Source organism: Crassostrea angulata, chromosome 4 (genome assembly GCF_025612915.1).
Source record: "Crassostrea angulata isolate pt1a10 chromosome 4, ASM2561291v2, whole genome shotgun sequence".
Taxonomy (NCBI): domain Eukaryota; kingdom Metazoa; phylum Mollusca; class Bivalvia; order Ostreida; family Ostreidae; genus Magallana; species Magallana angulata.
Window position 1 is genome coordinate 46378003 of NC_069114.1, and position 20157 is coordinate 46398159.

The window sequence follows — 20157 nt, forward strand, 5'->3', positions numbered from 1 at the left end:
TCTTCTCAGAAACTACTAAGGAAAGCTGAAATTTGTTCGGAAGCATCCTCAAGTAGTGTAGATTCAAAGTTGTGAAAATCATTACCCCTAAAGGTAGAATGGGTTCACAAAATTGGGAGGGGGGCAAAATTTACATAGCAATATAAAGAGAAAAATCTATAAAAACCATTTGCCTAAAAAAGCTGTACCCTACTGAAAGCAACCTAAGATAATGCAGATTCAAATTCTTTAAAATCAAAATCTTGAGGAGTAGGGTGGGCCACATTGGGGGTCCAATTTTACAAAGAAAAATATTCTAATTAATCCCAAAAACTGAAATGTTATCATATATGATTTTACTGATATTCAAGCATTTTGACATATTGCTGATTCTTTAAAATAGTTTAGACTTTAGCCCCTGGACAAATTTTGGCCTTCACAAAGGGTTCAAATTTGATGTAGGTTTATATTCCATATACCGGTATAAATAATTGTTTAGGATCTTTTTGAGTACTGTAATGCTCAACAGGTGATACGACTATAGAATCATCCTCTTTGGACAGGGACTTGAATAGAAACATAAGAATACCCAGAGCGAAAAAATGGGGTTTTGTTTATACAGGATCTACATGTATTATACTACATTGTTCATATAGTCCATTAAGCAGCTTTTATCAGATCAATTGTTCCTCAGGTGAACGACGTGACCCATGCGCCTTTTGTTTGATTTGTGATTTTAGTTTGTATACTTGCATTTATTTGATTTATTTGTTTAACACACGAACAAGTTTCCATACACTCTTCATTTGAATAAATGCCAAGGTGAAAAAGTGTAACACGTCGTAGAAATTTTGGGGTCATCGTTTTTGTGCTTATTTGATTACATACATGTAGAATATATTTAACATTGTGAGTATTTGTAGCTATTGTTAGAGGGGGCTGATTGCATTGCGTTCAACTTGGTTTAAAAGTTTACTGAACGACCTAAGGATTGGGCCCAGAGTGGGCATACATGTATTTACCTATAACAGCTGTAAACTACGAAGGCCGGAGTTTTAAAACGTTAGAGGCCCTGCGAACACATGGAAATATCAGCTAACGTAGTTTTTGCGAAATCCCTATGTTCATAAACTACATAAACCATAGGTATTAACATTTGTAATTATGAAATTATTTAAGGTTCTTTCCAAGCAGTGCTTGTATTTTTGTGTTTTACTTTCGTTAAATTAATATTTAATTTGTTTTCCAACAAGTTAAAACATGATGTTGATTAACAGTTTTTTTGCAATTCTCTATGGTTTCACAAGGTGTGATTTAAATTAAACATTTAACTGACAATTGGTAAAGGTTACTCAATACAGTTTTGGCTTAAATTTAGATGACTTTAGGTTTAATATATCGCAGTTCTATCCAAGTGATGGTATACACAATCATGCTTTTGTATACCCTTTTGTATTTACTCTGATAATGCCTTACTCTGTAAATCTGATAATGCCTTCTTTATATATTTTTTTTTGGGGGGGGGGGGTTAACATTACACATAATTGAGTTTGTTTTCACACTTTTCAGACTCCAAAGAACTTTTTTGATAACACCGAGGTGAATATGTGGAACGAATGCCTCGGGGAAGCTATATAACGTGAACTATTTGCTTCAATTTTGCAATTTGTTAGGAGAGAGATTTCTGTCTAAATGGTATACAATTATCCCGACTTATAACGATGTGGGTAACGGTAGCCATTGTTGTGGTACTGATCGCTCTGATTTGGAGATATACTGGACGACCCAAAGGATTGCCTCCAGGGCCGACATGTTACCCCATCATTGGGAATGTGGGACTCTTCAAACCTTCGGAAGCTATACAAGCCCACAGAAAACTCAGAAAGAAATATGGTGATATCTATACGATAATGACCTTCCACAAACCGATGATTGCAGTTCATGGTTATGAAAATATTCGAGAATTACTTGTCAAACATGGAGACTTATTTTCAGACCGACCTCTAACGATAATGAATGGAGTTTTCAACAAAGGGAAAGGTATGGATATTAATACAGTCTTTTGCGCTAAAATCTATGTTTTAAGGATTTGATGGAAAACGTTGTGTACATAATTGGTACTATCATTCTGTGATTTTGTTCGTTTCTTGAACGATTTATTTATAACAGATCATGACATAGACTGTGGGGATTTTTTCATGTCAAATAAAGTTGAATTAAATTCATTGGGGACAACCATTAACTAAATAAGGTTTTTTAAAGAGAGTATACATGTAGTGTCGATACACATTTACATCTATGATGCAAGGACTTATGCCAAATTGAGAGTAAATAAGATAATTTTCAACCATCAATTAAAAGGGAAACTATCTTCAATCATCTTTATTTTGTTTCAGGTTTGATATGGTCATCTGGACCACTATGGAAAGAGCAGAGAACATTTGCTCTGACAACAATGAGAAAATTTGGATTCGGAAAACGCTGTCTGCAAAACCAAATCATGGAGGAGGTTGATTGTCTAATGGAAGAACTAGAAAAATACGGAAACAAACCATTTGATATTCAAAACACTCTTAATATATCTGTCTCTAATGTTATTTGTTCCATGTTGTTTGGCAATAGGTTTGATTATGAAGATGCCCGATTCAAACATTTAATCGTTTTGTTGAACAAATTGTTTGCCACTTCTAGTCCATCTTCACCTGCGGTAATTTTTCCTATTCTTCGTCATTTACCGATGTCAAGAGTTGACACGATGCAAAACGTATTTGCTGAGATCGATGGGTTCGCAAATGAAGTAATCGAAGAGCACAGAAAAAATTTTGACGGAAACAACGTGAATGATTTCATAGATGCCTTCTTATTGGAACAAAAAGTGGCAGGAGAAAATACTTCATTTACAGGTATTTCTTTGGGTAGATATTGAATTCGTCTGGTACGAACGGACTTGACAAGTGTGGTTTTTTTAGCTCACCTGAGCTGAAAGCTCAAGTGAGCTTTTCTGATCACATTTTGTCTGTCGTCCGTCTGTCCGTAAACTTTTCACATTTTCATCATTTTCTCAAGATCTACTGGGCCAATTTCAACCAAACTTGACCCAAATCATCCTTAGGCTAAGGTTATTCAAAGTTATGAAAATTAAGGGCCACACCCTTTTTAAAGGGGGAGATAATTAAAAATTAATGAAAAATTTTGAGACATCTTCAAAAATCTTCTTCTCAAGAACCATTAAGCCAGGAAAGCTGAAACTTGTGTGGAAGCATCCTCAGGTAGTGTAGATTCAAAGTTGTGAAAATCATGATTCTGGGGGTAGGGTGGGGCCACAATGGGGGTCAAGTTTTACATAGGAATATATAAAGTAAATCTTTAAAAATCTTCCTCTCAAAAACTAATCAGCCAGGAAAACTGAAACTTGTGTGGAAGCATCCTCAGGTAGTGTAGATTCAAAGTTGTGAAAATCATGACCCCCCGGGGGTAAGGTGGGGCCACAATGAAGGGGTTGACGTTTTACATAGGAATATATAGAGTAAATCTTTAAAAATCTTCTTCTCAAAAACTAGTCAGCCAGGAAAGCTGAAACTTGTGTGGAAGCATCCTCAGGTAGTGTATATTCAAAGTTGTGAAAATCAAGATCCCCAGGGGTAGGGTGGGGCCTTACTGGGGGGGTGTCAAAGTTTAACATAGGAATATATTGATTAAATCTTTAAAAATCTTCTTCTCAAAAATTAATCAGCCAGAAAAGCTGAAACTTGTTTGGAAGCATCCTCAGGTAATGTAGATTCAAATTTGTGAAAATCATGACCCTCTTGGAGTAGAGTTGACCACAATGGAGGGGGGGGGGGGTCATAGTTTTATATAGGAATATGTAGAGTAAATCTTTAAAAATCTTCTTCTCAGAAACTAATCAGCCAGATGATTCTCTATAATTAGGGCCCCGCAAGGATTTGCGTGTGCCCTATAGTAATCACTCTGTCCGTCCGTCCTTTTGTCTGTCCGTCTGTCGCTCTTCCGTCCACAAATTTTCTGTTTTTTTCTAATAACTTTTTTTATGGTTGCCCAATCAAGTTCAAATTTGGTATGGTAGTTCAGTAGGCAGAAATACATATTTTGATGCTAAGTTTGGTTCTCTATGTTTTCTGGTTGGAGCTGGGGTGGTGGGGTAGATTCCTTAACTATGCATAAGAATGAATGGGCAAAGAGAGATAACTGCTGAGAATGTTACCATCCCTGTATACTTGGAGGGCTGTGCAATATTTGTCCTTTGGGATTAATTAACCTTCCACAGGAAGAAAATCCTAAGCTTTATCTTTATCTGTCACATTGAGATTAATTACTGCACTGCCTGTGTCTGCAAATGAACTTTGTTTTGAAGTTAAGGTCAATTTTGAATGATGTGTAGTATTGTGTACATTCTTTGAAATATGGATTTAAAATATAATATTCATACTTTATTTTAAAAGGATGAGAGAGCAGAACAATTAATCCCCTGGGATTATTAATCTTGCCTGCTGCAGAAAATTTAGAGGCTTATCTCTATCTGTCATATGAAGATTAATGAACACCTTTGTCTGCAACTGATGTTTGTTTTGAAGTTGAGGTCAACCCTGGGTGATACAATGTATTTGCATTCACTGAAGGCTTGCATTTTATAAAACACCTGTTTAAATCTTTTTTAAATACACATTTAATTTAGTTTTTTATAAGACATGAGGTTATCCCTGTTTTATGCAGATACAAGGTTACTATTTAGAGTTTTTGGACATTCAGGAATTATCTTGAAATTTTAAAAATACAGTTATTACTTATAATTTTCATATTTGTTTTCACCACCTTATATACATGTATATTGCAGTTCTTTACATCTTATGCTGGGCATTTATTTTTCATCATTGTTAATATAAAGAGGATGGAATTCAAAGTTTTTTTTCACTTCTATATATTAATTGTCATAGCGGGGCCCTTCCTGGCTGGTCAGTTTTCTAGTTGTTAAGACTTTGGCCCCAGGACAATTTTTCGGCCTCACAAGAGGTTCAGAGTTTGATGAAGGTTTATATCCCATATATAATTGTTCAGGATCTTTTTAAGAACTGCAATACTCAAGATGTGATAGGACTATAAAATCATCCTGTTAGAAAATGGACTAATGATTATAAACATAGGAATATCCAGGGGGGAAATGGATTTTATTTATACAGGATCTACATGTATTATTGTACATTGTCCAGATAGTTCGTATTATGACTTCATTAAGCTGATTTTATCATACCTATTGTTCCTCAGGTGAGCGATGTGGCCCATGGACCTCTTGTTCTATTAGGAAAAGCAATTCACATATCTGTTGTCATCCGTCCGGTAAATTTTTTCCACATTTACCTCCTCTTTAGAACCACAGTGTGAAAACTCACCAAACTTTGTACCGAGTATTCGCCTAGGAAAAGGGTCTCTTAGTTTTTTAAAGAACTAAACCCTTTTTAATTGGGAGATAAACATAAAACAATAAAAGTAGTGTTTATCTAAAAGAAATATTCTTATCATGAGCTGATGCACTAAAAATAACAAAATTTACATCAAAGTTTCTCTAAATTGTAAACATTCTAAATTGTTGAGATTCTGACCACCGTCATAGTTCATCAAACAAATATACAGGAAAGAGCTTCTCAAGAACTGCTACATAATATAATAGTATTATGCATATGCAAGAATCCTGAGATAGTGGAGATTCTAAATTATTCAAACCATAACCAAATACGAGGCCATCAAAAAGGAATGAAATTTCAATATAGAATCTAATATTGAAAACAATTTTAAAAGTCTTCTCAAGATTGCTATATTTTGTGATGTTACCATTGAACCATTCTCAGAGAATGTGGATTCTGTTATGTCATTTTTTTAAAAATTAATATTACATTTATTTCATATGTTTTATTTTTATTATTTTATTTTATTCAAACCGGCTATGACAATAAGATCAATTAGTTCATGCATCTCATATCTTTTAACAAAAGTGGGTATTAATGACTTCTTTTACTAAAGTATTGTCAAATCTTACAATATACAAGAAAATTCTAATTTTACATTATTTTAGAACAGTTTCATAAAACTAAGCAAGAGTACAAGTATTGTTGTTCATGCGAGCGATGTGGTTCATTGGCCTTTTGTCATACATATTTTAACAGATGAGCAGCTCAAAATCAGCGTAAGAGAATTCTTTGGGGCGGGAACTGAAACCACATCTACAACACTAAGATGGGCACTCCTCTTCTTAATTCATTTTCCGGATTGGCAGAAGAAACTACGAGATGATATTGATGCCGTAATCGGACAAAGTCAACCAAAGATGGAACACAAAGAACAACTACCACTGGTTGAAGCATTCATTTTGGAAGTACAACGCCATGCAAATATTTTTCCCCTTACACCGCATGCTCCAAAGGAAGACTTCACTTATAAAGGATACTACCTTCCAAAGGGTACTTTCGTATTCTTTGCATTGGATTCTGTTTTGACTGATCCAGATATCTTTCCAGAGCCTTCCAAATTTAAACCAGAGCGATTTTTGGACAACGAAGGAAAATGTAACGGGGAACAGAAAGAAAAGCTTATTCCTTTTTCAACAGGTAACATTTTATTAATTAAAAGCATTTCCAAAATTCGACAAATTATTTTGTCTTGAAATAATATTAGTTGTCTCTTTTAACCTTAACAGGACGAAGAGTGTGTTTAGGAGAATCGCTCGCCAAAATGGAACTCTTTCTATTCTTGACCAGATTGCTACAAAAGTTTGAAGTGAAACCAGAGAATTCCGAATGCTTGCCCCCATTGCAGGGCGATTTGGGGATAACCAACATCCTCAAATCTTTTAACATGGTATTGATAAAACGTTAAACTTACGAGGAAAAAACACAACCCATATACTATAAGTATCCACAACAATATTCTAATGTGTGATATAAATTCGGATGTGTTCTACTAGAAAACTGTAAATGGGACTTGTCGTAAGGAATTTATGTTAATGTATATATGTCTTATTTTTGTTGCATAAACAATGGTTGGTTTACAAATATATTTGGTTAGCGAATATTATACACTTCCACAGTTTTAAAACCACTTCAAATATTATGATAATAAATACTAAAAATTGTGTAACTTTGTTACTCGAAAAGAGTAATGTTCGATTGATTATTCTGATAGCATATTATCCGCTGTTTACTTCTGTAAAAAAGTTAGCTTGTAGAATCAGATTTGTCACTTTATATTTTTATTGTTTTTGAAATTGTTATTTTGAAACCTACTTGTACTAGTCTTTTCTATTTAAAGAAGCAATATAATTTTTGTGACCCAGGCATCGCATTAGAAATATGAGAGGTGGCTTTTTGTAAAAAAGTGGAATAATATTTCCCTTTGGACTTTTGATTTTTGTACACTCTTCGTTATCACCACAAGTCATTTAAAACCTTGATGTACATGAATATTTCGATTGTTATTTATACGTATCAAAACAAGAATGATATCTACATGATACAGTGAAACACGTCAACGTACGACAAAACACATTATGTAACTCTCAAATACTGCTATGAAGTGCATTGTGTAGCTAATTTGATGTCAACTTTAATTTAAGTAGGTATAATAAACCATAATCTGGTCATAACTGGGGCTCATGCCTAATAGCGTGAATTATTTCTAAGTCGATCTAAACTAATGCTACATGGAAAACAAAAGGTCAACCTCTGACTTCAGACTTACGGGTAGTTGTAGTTTTTTCACAAAATCGCATTTTTTCTCCGTTATCAATATTCAAAATTAGAAATATGAATTGAGTCTAAATTTTGTTTGGTGTATTTCAGTAAGTTCAGTGTAACTAGACCGGTTTCATTAGTTTCTTCTCCATCTATTTTGTAATTGTACATTTTCATTTTTCAAATAGCTAAATCTCTTGGAGATGTATGATTACTGAAGAAGGTGATGACTTTTTTTCGATATTGTTAGGCTGAGATGAAACCGATCAATAATAATTTGTAAAATTCTAATTTCCCAAACATTTTATACTTTGGTTTACTAACATCATGGGCGTCAATTTTTGTGGAATTAGTTAAAACTACAATTTCAAAAATGCATTATTTCCTGGCCGATGATTCTGTCAAAGATTTAACGCTTCAAAGAACATTTGATTTTGAGGATGCTCAACAACAAAATCTACAAACATCGGTAATCAATGAATACTGATCAAATCACAGTATCTAAACACAACGAAGGATGAATGTTCTACACGTTAAAAATACACGTACACTGTATTTCATAAACAGATGTGTCAGAAATGATCATAAATTTAAATTAACAGTTAAAATACATGGAGAAAAAACCAATGGGTAATTGTGACCGTGAAAACATGCAGTAAAATATAATTGAAAACGCAAAGTATTTGAGTATTTTAGTTTATGTAAGTTTAAAAAAGTATCTTATTTCATTCAAAGTGCGATAAAAACAAGAGAAAAAATAAGAAATATATGTTTAGAAAAGAAGTTTTAAAAAAGGGGTTGAATTTGGAATATTTTTGTATGACGAAACACATTATTGAGATGGATTTGATATGAAACTTCATGAATCCCATTCACGCAATTTACTATGGTAACCTATGCAAACCTATCATTCACCAATGATTATTCATGATATCATTTTAAAAACAAAAACATCTATAAAGTACCGAAACATTTCTGCGGTATATTACAAAGTCAGCGTATTTTAAAATAACCCTCGTACTTCGAAATGTTACAACAGATGACCTAGTTAATTTTGAGCCATAAACATGTTTACGTCTACCAATAAGAAAAGTGTATAGAGGATATAGAATCAACCTGACAGGGAGGCAATCACTATTTCAAAAGGTAAACACATCGTACCGACACCTTCTTCGGTACTGAGTCTCCTAAAACAGTGTTCCGTCCCCAAAGCAGTGTCCCGATGTGGGTGACAGTAGCCATTGTAGTTGTATTGATCGCTCTGATTTGGAGATATACGGGACGACCCAAGGGATTGCCACCAGGGCCGACATGTTACCCCATCATTGGGAATGTGGGACTTGTCAAGCCGTCAGAAGCTGTGCAAGCTCACAGAAATCTCAGAAAGAAATACGGTGACATCTATACTACAATGACCTTCCACAAACCAATGATTTGCAGTTCATGGTTATGACAATATTCGAGAATTACTTGTCAAACATGGAGACTTATTTTCAGACCGACCTCTTAGATAATTAATTTTTAAAAGGTACTAGTATATCGATTAATCTTGGGTTTCAACAAACTTAAACAAAACCCATCAACTTGTATAAATCTGATACCTTTCACTAACCTAAATAGAAAAAATTAGAAAATTTGTAAGAAAGTGAAAAAAAGAAAGTACACCTGTACAAATAACGTCCCTTTATTTCATAACAATGTTTCCTTATTGTATGTTTATAACACAACTTTCTTCAAACAAAGCACTGGATCACAAAATAATACAAAACAAAAATATCCTAATTAAATATTAAAACAAATTCATTACACAAACTGTGTGTAAGAAAAATCGAATTGAGAAAATTAAAGAAAAAATGAAATATCACAGAGACCTGGTGTATTTCAATCTCACTGATCAGTGATCACAACGTTATCATCCTGTTCAAAAAATCTTTGAGTACACACCAATCTTGCTCTGTCTTCAAACAACTAGTACACAAATTGTATCAGCTGATCTCAAGGGCAGCTAACTCTTGCAGTAATGAACCTTCAGTTTTTAATTTCTCAATCTGAAAGAATAATAGCAACCAATTTTAAAACATCCATAAATCTACAAGAAAACAATGTATTTTAAATCATAATTGATATAATTAAAAATCAAACTTAAAATTTTCAACAACAAAGATACTTTTGATCTAAATTCATTGTTTTGGTTTGAGATATATGGCTAACAAGAGCATAAGCCATTGTCATCTTGAAATATTTAAAACATTCAAAGTATACTGTTATATAATCTTTCTGTAATTGATAGATATAAATTCTGCCTTACCTGATTCAATTCAAGCTGTTTTCCTGATTTCTGCTGTTCTTTTAATTTTTCTATCTGTTGAATTTTCTAGGAACAAACACACAAAATTTTAGTCACCTAAAATTCCAATTGGTTAAATGATAATGTGATGTGAAATCATCTGTTTTAAAATAATATGTCACCTTTCTGAGATTTTTGATTTTCTTGTCCTTCTCTGGGTCTCCTGATGATGTAAACGCCGCTGGTTCTGATGCGTTGTAACCTGATGATGGTGCTGGTTCAGCTTTCGCCTAAAAACAATTCACAGGTATACAGGGTGCTACAACTTAAAATTATTATTTTCCTACAAGATGATGCACATATTACCAAACCAACTAATTAGCGACAGTTTTATTTTGTCTATTACCAGTGATCATTTCACAGAGACTATTTTTCAAGACCTAAAATAAAATACACATTGTATACAAAATAACAAAGAAAAATTCAAAGAGAATTTCTCAAACCTCTCTGAATTTTTTTGCACATGAATAAAAGTTGGTAGATATATATACAGTATATGTCCTGAAATGAAACATTTTTGTGTTTTTTTTTAAATACAGCGATTTAGCTGATAAGGGTGAGTAACTCTTACTATACCTGTCCTTCCTGCGGCCCTTTAGCTTTCTTTGCTTCCCTCTTTTTTTGATTTTTTGTAAGTGGTTTATTAGGATCTGTGGATAAACAAAATGTACATCAAAACTGCAACATAATTCCTTATGATTTAATCTTATTTCTTGAAAGTAAATGTAGTAGGAATTTTACATTCACTTAAAAGGTACATGTAATATAAACTTGTATTTCAATGAGTTGAGGAGAAAATGAATTTTACCTTGTGAGACTTTCTTGTTTGGATCGGAGGGGCCTTCATACTCGTGAAGTTTTATAGATGCTGATGTTCCTCTTGCTTGTGGAGGACGATATGCTTGAGCTTTTTCTGAAAAGTAAACGTAAAATATACATGTACACATTCAATAGTGGTTTGGTTATAATGCTGGAACTCATGTAAACAAACTCATTTTCAAAATCTTAATTAAAACTAACTTCAGATTTCATTTCAACAAAACAGGAAAACTGCATTTGCAAACATGTACTTGTTTGTTGTTCATCAAATGTTAATCAAACAGGTCTCAATAGTTTTACAGATTTAATGCTGATTTCTCTGTCAACTTACGTTCTGGCTGTGGCTGGGCTGCCGCTGCTACTGCTGTTACGCTGCTGGCCGTAATGACGGGGGTAGGGTACACCCCTTCTGCTGCAGGCTGCCACACCGCTTCCCATAATTCCTTTTCTTTGTCCACCATTACTTGTTGCAACATATTCCCAGAGCAATGCCAGATTCGATACCTATACACAAACACACAGAAAAGAGAATCATAAACTACATTCCTAAGGACCAAGATAAATCATATACCAGATATATTGGTTTATACAGAATGAAATATACGTACAGAACAAAAAGATGTCTTCAGTCTAAAAGACGTACATTGTATTATCTAATGCATACTGTGGTTTCATCAATATTCACTGAATGCTGATTTTTGTTCAGTTTATACATTCATTGAAGTGTAATATCTTGAAACTGTAATTTCTAATGAATCTATTAAAGCCCATGAATGTCAATGAAACTACAAAATATATATTTTCCCACATATCCACGATTATTGATGGAACTACAATTATAGATATTCTCCAACACATTCCCGATCATTGACGGAAATACAATTATAGATATTCTCCTAATATCCCTGATTATTGAAGGAACTACTATTATAAATATTCTCCTACATATCATCAATTATTGACGGAACTACAAAAGATATTCTCTTACGCATCTCAATTATTGATGCAACTACAATTATAGTTATTCTCCTACAAACCCGTTAGCTACACGTAGCCTAGGAGCAGTGGTTGCGGTGAGGATGTGCTGCCCGTCTGGACACCACTCAAAACTGGTTGTGTCTGGTGACTGAGTTTGTGCTGTTAACTTCTTGGTCCTCATATCCCAGAATTCCAAGTTTCCACGCAGATTCCCAAAACCAGCCAAACACAAAAGTAACCCATATTAAGGTAAACAAGGGTTGAAAATTAGTATTTAGTCTTCCTAAATAAAACATAAATGTATATAAACATGCACTAAATTTTCTTGAAACATAAAGGATATTATTTCCATGTGGATTGAAGTAAGCAAGATTCCTGGGGCCAGTTCCAAAGTCAAAGATGGGTTCTGCTTTCATGTTGAATAAACTCACTTTGGCAGGCATAACTAATATATTTTTAAGGAAAAACAAAAATGGGAAGAAAAATGGAGCAATTATTGAGAACTTGTAAAAGATATTTACTATTCAATCTTATCAATGTATACATTTAGTCATTTACCTATAAAATGTCCTACTATATATTAACCCATTGTATAAATACATGTAGGTCAATGTTATAATGCATTAAGTTTAGCCATAAGAATTAATTTTGAAAAAAAGAACACTTTTTATTTCATTAATATTCAAGGGTATCAATTTTCGTGGATAAAGTGAAAATCACAGTTTCAAGGATACGTAAATTTGTGGCCAATGACCATATCAATACAAAAGAAAGTAGAAATTGCACTTCAATGAACATTTAATTTCATGGATCAACTTAATAACGAAATCCACGAAAATTGGTATTCATCGAATATTGATGAAACCACAGTAAGCAACATTAGTTTTATCATATTATTGACTGTAACATTTGGTATAAAAAATAAAGGTATGTTTGTTTTTACAGCTTTAAAATACAGGTGAATGTACCTAAAGAGTTTTAGTTCAATGGAAGAAGGGGATATTGTTCACTAAGACTATAAATTATAACATGGCTAATTGCTAGAATTGACTTATCAAAGGATACATCCATAAACTACAACGAATTCTGTGGCACGGGGACTCCATTCTATGTGGTATATAGGACCATTCTTTGCTGCTCAGAAAAAGAAACCTACATGCATTCATACTGACTTACAAATGTAAAGTAGTAAATTGCAGTTTCGATCTAAAAAGAAATTTTCAGTTTTTTTATTTTAAATCACCTAGCAATGTTATTATCAAATGAGCATACAGAGATTCACCAGGCTGCATTCTCCATTGATCGCCATAAAGTGAAGGCCTTGGTCGCCATAGTAACTCTTATCAGAGGACTCGGTGGAGGTCAGGACAAGCAAGGCGGTTCCTGTTTTGTTCCACTTCATCTGGACATCATCAGCCTTGAAGAAGCTCTTGTTAGCCAGGGCTGCCTGGGGACCTCCAAAGTTTGGGTATTTGTAAATTCTTACAAAAGATGGCTGGCCCTTTAAAAATAAGGTTGGCACATACCGGTATATCAATACTTTTTTCTGTGATTTACCTGTTGACACATACTAGATATGTTCATTTTTTGTGAAAAATTGGAGATGGAAAAATAAGTTTGAATTTTAAAATAATCACTTCTATTGTAAGTTAACCAGTCATTAATGTAATAGCCCGTCAGAAAACTATAGAAAAACCTCTGGTGAAAGAGAACAGTTGATACCTTCACTATAAATTACTGTTAATTTGTTTAGGCTACCCAGAGTATGTACTTTATCTCATGATCTGACCAATGCAGGTTCACAGTTGCATGTGATAAAGAGCCTTATTCAGTAAAAATAAACAAATACAAGAAATATAACATGACTTATTTACTGCAAAAATAAATAATGAACACAAGGTTCTTTTGAATCTCATGAAATTTGCTCACTAGGAAAATTAATACAAATGTATGTGAGATAGCTTGTATATGCGTCTTACCTTTGACCCTGGTACATAACCAGCGATATGATAAGGGGGTCCACTACTTGCGAGGGCAAAGGTGGAAATTTTCTGCATGTGCAACTTTGTTTTAATTGTGTCTGGAAAAGATAACAATAGTACTACAGTGACGATTATTCACATAAATAAATAGCTGTAACACTGATTGACCAAAACTACAAGAATTCAATCAGATGTTTGGTTTTTTTTCCCCCATTTACATGTGTAATTTATTACATCATTCGATACATGTACAATATAGTACATACCAAATTCATTTCCCTCAAAGAAATGTAGTTCGTTATTGACATTTCTACAGCAGATCCCCTCATCATCTGTCCACTTGGGGTCCCTGAAGTGGAAAATAGTCAAATGTTGATTTGAACATAATTTTATTGTACAAAAATACAACTGGGATTAGGCACAAGTTCCATAACTTAGACTGCCCTCTCCCAGTATGCAAAACCTTGTCATGCACACTAATTAAATCCTCTATGAGAAACGATTTTGTTACATGTTTACTTTTACATGTATAGTAAAACACGGTTACAGCAAACACAATTTTACATGAATTCATGCTTACACCAAGGTAAGTTACATCATCATGAATTAAAACCTTATGGGATACCAAAAATTATGTTTAAAACAAATTTAAATTATTTGTTCTTGAGGCTTTGCTATCTATAATAATGTTTTACTGTTCATATTATTATTGCTGAAAAAGTTCATGTGCATAATTATAATTAAATGCAAGAAATGCAGCAAATAAAATTAGCTTAAAATTTTCAACCATCACAAAAAATACAATAAGGTACATGTGTTTTAAGGTGGCTCACTGCACCGTGAAATATTTTCTCAGATCAGCAGAAAATTACTTGATTATGATAGATATCATAATGGATAAGAAGTATTTAAGTCTAATAGGCAAAAAATGTGCAACTTTAGATGAAAAATTACATTTTCAAAAATTTAATTCAGTTAACAAACAAAACTCCAGGTGGATTCGAACTCATGATCTGTGGTTTAGAAGCCCAATACTTTAACCACTGAGCTACGATGATATACAACCAAATCGAATGATATAAACAGAAAATATCTTTTATTTAACATGTTAAATGGAACTGTTGTAGTAACTTTAATTTTCCACGACTCAGTAGATAGAGAACTCAGTGCTTACCAATTACTCTGTTTTTTCTGGATGAGACTTTTGATGATTTCTCCGCTCTGTACAGAAAATAGATGGAGATTTGGGTTTCCTTGATTTGTTTCTCTGTCCACTGCAATGTAAAATATTTTTAAAACTAAAAGATCAACCACAGCATACTTGCCAACCTCCAACATGTAAAAATCTGGTCATGACCAGATTTGGAAAGTAAAAAATCTGGTCATAGCGAGTAACGACATTCACGACATATTTACTATGCATTTCAAAGGTGTATACAACAAAAATGTGTTCAAATATGTGTGTAATATTTTATTGCAAAGAAGCATTGTATTACTAACAGTTGCTGATTTTGAATTGTTTAATACTTCCAATGTTGGTATGTACTCAAAGCAATCAACAGACCGGGTAAATTTACAAGACAGTAGGGTTCCGAGCGAAAAGTGTGATTTTTTAACAATGCTAAAAGCTCTTTCTGAATCAGTATTACTGTTTGGCAGCACATGAAAGAGTCTTTACTAAGGCAGGTTTGTCAAATTTTTGCTTCTGAGTGCTATTTTTTTTTTTATCATTTATCATTGTCTCTAAAAGTACATGAGTTTCTAAGATCACACTTCCTCTAAATGTTATTTTTCAAAAAGCTTTGGATTACTTTGTGTATGGAAAAAAAGTCGTTTTTGGTTTTGATTCCGCTGGCCCCGATAAAGTTCTCTTGCTTTTGGAAGCCATCGCACTTAATGATTTAAACCCTCGGTTTATCAAAACAACTCAAGATAATAATTAAGCCTAACAATTACTTAGCTGTAATAGCCATCGGCATTGTTTACGTAAGCTCAGCTTGAGTTCATAACTGAATGTCCAATGCGCTACATAATTTATGAACCAAATCCGGAAATCGGGAGTTTTTCGGGTTGTTCGACAAAAATCGGGTGAAAAGCTTGACCCGCCGGGTCATAAAAAAATAATCGGGTGGAGGGTTGAAAAATCGGGTGTGACCCGACGAAATCGGGTCAGTTGGCAAGTATGAACCACAGATATTGGAAAACAATATAACATGGCATTAATCCATGGTATAATTTTAGGGATTAATCTATTGTATATTTTTTTCATATGATATAAATGTCCTGTTGTCAATGAAAGAGAGTGAAGTTTATCATTATTATTTGCACTGATATAAGTCACTAATAATCTATTCTTAGTCGCTAAGGAAAAAACTTTGCCATTTATTGAAAGCAACACCCAGTATTGGCAAAATTCACAAATACATCATATACCTTATTTCTCATAAACAGACACTGAGTTACTGAATTTGATAGGAAACAACTAATGTTCCTATTCTAGGACAGAAAAGGATTTTTATTGTGCAGTCCTTAATAGTAAGTTAATGAACTCATCCCCAACAGGTTTTGTCATCATTGCTGATGCAGGTTATTTTTTTTTCTGCAATGCCACCTAACTTTATACCTACATATACAAACTAAGAAAGCAGTATATTGTTTAAATATGAATGTACACATTTTAAGTTCTTATCTCACTGAATGTTCATTGTGCATGTAAATACTGTAAATAATTAAAATGTTAAAATGAAAAAAAAGTAAAAAAGAAAAAACAAGTTGAAACAGACATTCAGTGAAGGCAGATGATTACCTGTGTAGTTTTCCCAGAGTGCTAGTATTGTTCCTTTAGGGGAGAACTTCAGACAGTTGACCTTGCCTTTGTCAATTTGAGCAACTTGTTTGTAATCAGATGTCCTTACAATTAATGTTCTGCAAAAATTGGCAAGGATTTTAACACAATACACTTACTAAAAAAAATAATAAAAATTAAACGATTTATTCAGTAAATGTGATATCATTTTAAATCAGTTTTTCAAGATAAAACATGCTGATGTAATATTCATAATTGACATCAAATTGCAAAATATTCAATTACAATGTATTTCTCCAATTGATATTTAATATCATCAAATTTTACTTTGTTAAATGATAATAACAAAAAGGGACTTTATAAAATTATCCATAAATGGTATACTTATCGATAAGAATTAAGACTGACTTACTTTTCTCCATTGCACCAGCTGATCAGAGAACCATCTGAACTGAATGCTATCACCTTGCACCATTTACTTTTATCCCTGTTAAGTGAATGCAGTTGGTATGCTTTCAGTAGTTATTTTCAAAATAAAACAGAAATGAAATATTACATCATATGACATATTATTAAAGAACATTTGCGAGTAAACTAAAAAAAAACCTCTTATTTATACCACATGATCCCTGCATGCAATTATCCATGTCTTTCATGAGTATATAATCAAATTAAACTAAACAGGTTCAGTCGTAAATAAGAAAATATCTTACTCTGGAAAATTAGGTCTAGTTCCCAGATCTGGAGGACCATTCACCATCCAAACACCATCAGAACCTCTAACTGAGTAGAAAAAAAAATAACAAATTTTTGTGTACAGTAATAAGTAACTGAGTTGTGACCATTCAATAACTAGGCATTGCTATATTTGATATATAATAGTTGAGAATCAAAACAAAATTAGATTGGTTTCTTGAAAACTGATGAGTAATATTACACAATTGGTGATGACTGGAATGAATGAGTGATGAGAGCATGGATTTTGGTTGTCATTCTAATATCCTAAGCTGCTGTACAACTTAAGTTCATTATAATTGGAGCTTTATAATGTGTCTGATGTTGTTCAAAATGTTTATACATGTTTAAATTTCTGCCCCTACCATATAATGTCAAATATTCCCATCATTTGTAAATTTGTTAAACTTTAAAATTTTGTAAATTAAATTTTAATTATTTTTGTCAATTTCTCTTTTCTTTCAATTTTGGGAGGTAAAAAGAGGAGAGATTTCATGGAATTTTTGTCTTATAGTAAGTACGGCTCATCAAGTAAAGAACGCTTAATGGATTAATGTGTGAAGAATTAAGAACATGCTACTACATTCTTCAAAAATTCTTCTCTCCCAGAAGATTAAGAATAAGACATCACAGTCAATTTGCCATATTTTCAGCATTAAAATGTACAAGAGAAACGAGCATCAGCAACATATCACCTCTCACATCAGTGTTCACAACGTAGCTTCAATAATGTAACCCTCTATGATTTTTTTATCTGTGGGTTTTCTAGAGAGAGCCCTCAATAAAGGGAGAGGGCCAGAGGGATACATTATTACAGCTACATGTATTCCCAAGGATATTTATGAGTCTTGCAGACTTGCAGTACATCATCATGGTGATCATGTTGATTGGTCTTACCAGAGACATCAATAAATAAAAAAGTTATTTTATTATGTTTCTGGTCTTACTTTATTAATCAGTTCATGGAGTGCAAGACAAATGACCCAAATTTCACAAGTTTGAATGAAGAGGGGACTTTGTCTGCAAATAAAATGAAATCTCTTTCTTTTTTTATTCAAACTGTAATATTTTTCTGACACTTATATGTTCATTGATTGCACAGTATCACATACAGATGCCCAATACATATTCCGTCTCATAATCTGGTTACAAAAAAAGTTTCCTATCAAGGTTTGTTGAAGACCCATTAATGCTCATAAATTCTGCAATCCCAGATGAAACCTTTTGTAAATTAACAGTACTAATTGTAAATAGAAATGATACATTTTATGCATTTTTTCTAAAAGTCGGTTCTCACATGCTATGGGGGGCGCCATTATTCTCTTCGGATATTTAACTTCTACATAAAGATAGAGGATTTCCGAAAATAGGTTATGACCCGACACTGACACGTTTTACCGGGTCATTTAATAAATAGTCCGTATTCGTGCGCTGAAATAAAAAGTAGGTGATTTTATTCTTTTTGTAATATTTAGATCTGTAAATTGTGAAAGTGATTAAAATATACATATTTGATATAGTTTTGTGAAAAGTATTATGATATTCGTGTGATTTTTTTCGATCAATGAGTATGATCTATATTTTAAAAAGATTTAGAAACCGCTTTACTGCTTCCTTTTCGAAAAGGCTAAAACACTGACGTGTGTCAGAAAATTGTAGAGATTCTTGAAAGTTGGTAATCTCATTCTTACAGAAATGGCTGCTAAACAGAGAATGAGGTTAGCTAATGAGAAACATAGCAAGAATATTACAACGAGGGGCAATGTGCCGAAATCACTGGTAAGATATTTTTTTTCGGTGTTTGATTCAGATACAGGTAGACGCTTTCCATATGTCATTATCTCTTGTTTGCGATTACAGCGCAGTTACTTTTACTAAGTCACATATGTATCACATTTTTTCTATGATTTACATATTTTAAGCAATGTTCTGTTTAGTTCAGCATTATGAATTGGAAACCGGCTGAATTTGAAAAAAAATCATTTGATTTTTACTGGCATGATCAGAGTCATATATTCATTGCATAGCTTGTGATTATTTTGTCTACAGATGGGCAAATTAATAGACAATCAATAGATTATATAATATTAAACTGCATCTTAATTTCTTCTGCGTAAACTTTCCTAAAAGAACATGAATTATTTTGGCTATAATTAATTAAATTACAGAAACCAGCAGAAGAGAAATATGCTGTTGGACCCTGGTTATTAGGTCTTTTCATCTTTGTTGTCTGTGGATCAGGTAAATTATATTTGCATTTTGTATCATTCATGTTTTTATTTCAATTATTCTGAATAATTTTACATTCATATGTTTTTAAATTTCAAAATATTTTCAACAAAAGTTAAAATCAAAATTTTTTCTAACTTTTAAAAATTCTTTTATTTACAGCTGTGTTCCAGATCATACAAAGTATTCGCATGGCGTAATGACAGATAGACATTTAGATCTCATGGACACATATTATGGACTTGCAGATATTGGACCAGGACTAAAACAAATTGATGGATTCTTTAACTCATTCCTCTTGACAGTTTCTATTGTATATATTGTTTCTAAACTGTAACATTTTTTTACATTTTGTTGTTGTCAGGAGCCATTTTAATGCCATGTCACTTTATAAGTGAGTCATCTGTCATATTTTAGAGCTGTTTACATAAAACATAGTACACAGCATTACAGAAGATGTCATGCAATATTTAAGACTTATTTAATGAGATATTAAATGTTTTAAAAAATTGTGCTCTTTCTGGGTTGTATTTTGTTCATATA

The 20157-nt window shown here is 32.9% G+C and overlaps 2 protein-coding genes across 2 annotated transcripts; one reads left to right on the forward strand and one right to left on the reverse strand.

Moving 5' to 3' along the window:
• The first annotated feature begins 1615 nt into the window (after nt 1–1615).
• Nucleotides 1616–7448, forward strand: LOC128179358 (cytochrome P450 2C14-like). Its single transcript, XM_052846767.1, has 4 exons — nt 1616–2019; nt 2376–2882; nt 6156–6596; nt 6686–7448. Exons 1-4 carry the CDS (start codon nt 1701–1703, stop codon nt 6862–6864), a joined length of 1446 nt encoding a protein of 481 aa, XP_052702727.1. The 5' UTR covers nt 1616–1700; the 3' UTR covers nt 6865–7448.
• Nucleotides 7449–9384: 1936 nt separating this feature from the next.
• LOC128180893 (eukaryotic translation initiation factor 2A-like) lies at nt 9385–18739 on the reverse strand. The gene is made up of 17 exons (XM_052849076.1): nt 18683–18739; nt 17364–17433; nt 17063–17137; nt 16651–16769; nt 15019–15118; nt 14111–14193; nt 13842–13942; nt 13135–13363; nt 12928–12996; nt 12206–12307; nt 11922–12096; nt 11216–11388; nt 10874–10978; nt 10642–10715; nt 10188–10295; nt 10027–10092; nt 9385–9766 (listed from the first exon to the last, which is right to left on the reverse strand). Exons 1-17 carry the CDS (start codon nt 18699–18701, stop codon nt 9704–9706), a joined length of 1731 nt encoding a protein of 576 aa, XP_052705036.1. The 5' UTR covers nt 18702–18739; the 3' UTR covers nt 9385–9703.
• Between the last annotated feature and the right edge of the window lie 1418 nt (nt 18740–20157).

Excerpts from the sequence above, each read along its gene's own strand:
- LOC128179358 (XM_052846767.1), top strand. The coding sequence starts at position 1,701 with ATGTGGGTAACGGTAGCCATTGTTGTGGTACTGATCGCTCTGATTTGG. Across the intron at positions 2,020-2,375 it reads AGTTTTCAACAAAGGGAAAG|GTTTGATATGGTCATCTGGA; the intron begins GTATGGATATTA and ends ATTTTGTTTCAG. Across the intron at positions 6,597-6,685 it reads GCTTATTCCTTTTTCAACAG|GACGAAGAGTGTGTTTAGGA; the intron begins GTAACATTTTAT and ends TAACCTTAACAG.
- LOC128180893 (XM_052849076.1), bottom strand. Across the intron at positions 12,308-12,927 it reads ATTCGTTGTAGTTTATGGAT|TTATGCCTGCCAAAGTGAGT; the intron begins GTATCCTTTGAT and ends AAAATATATTAG. Across the intron at positions 10,296-10,641 it reads AAGGGCCGCAGGAAGGACAG|GCGAAAGCTGAACCAGCACC; the intron begins GTATAGTAAGAG and ends AATTGTTTTTAG.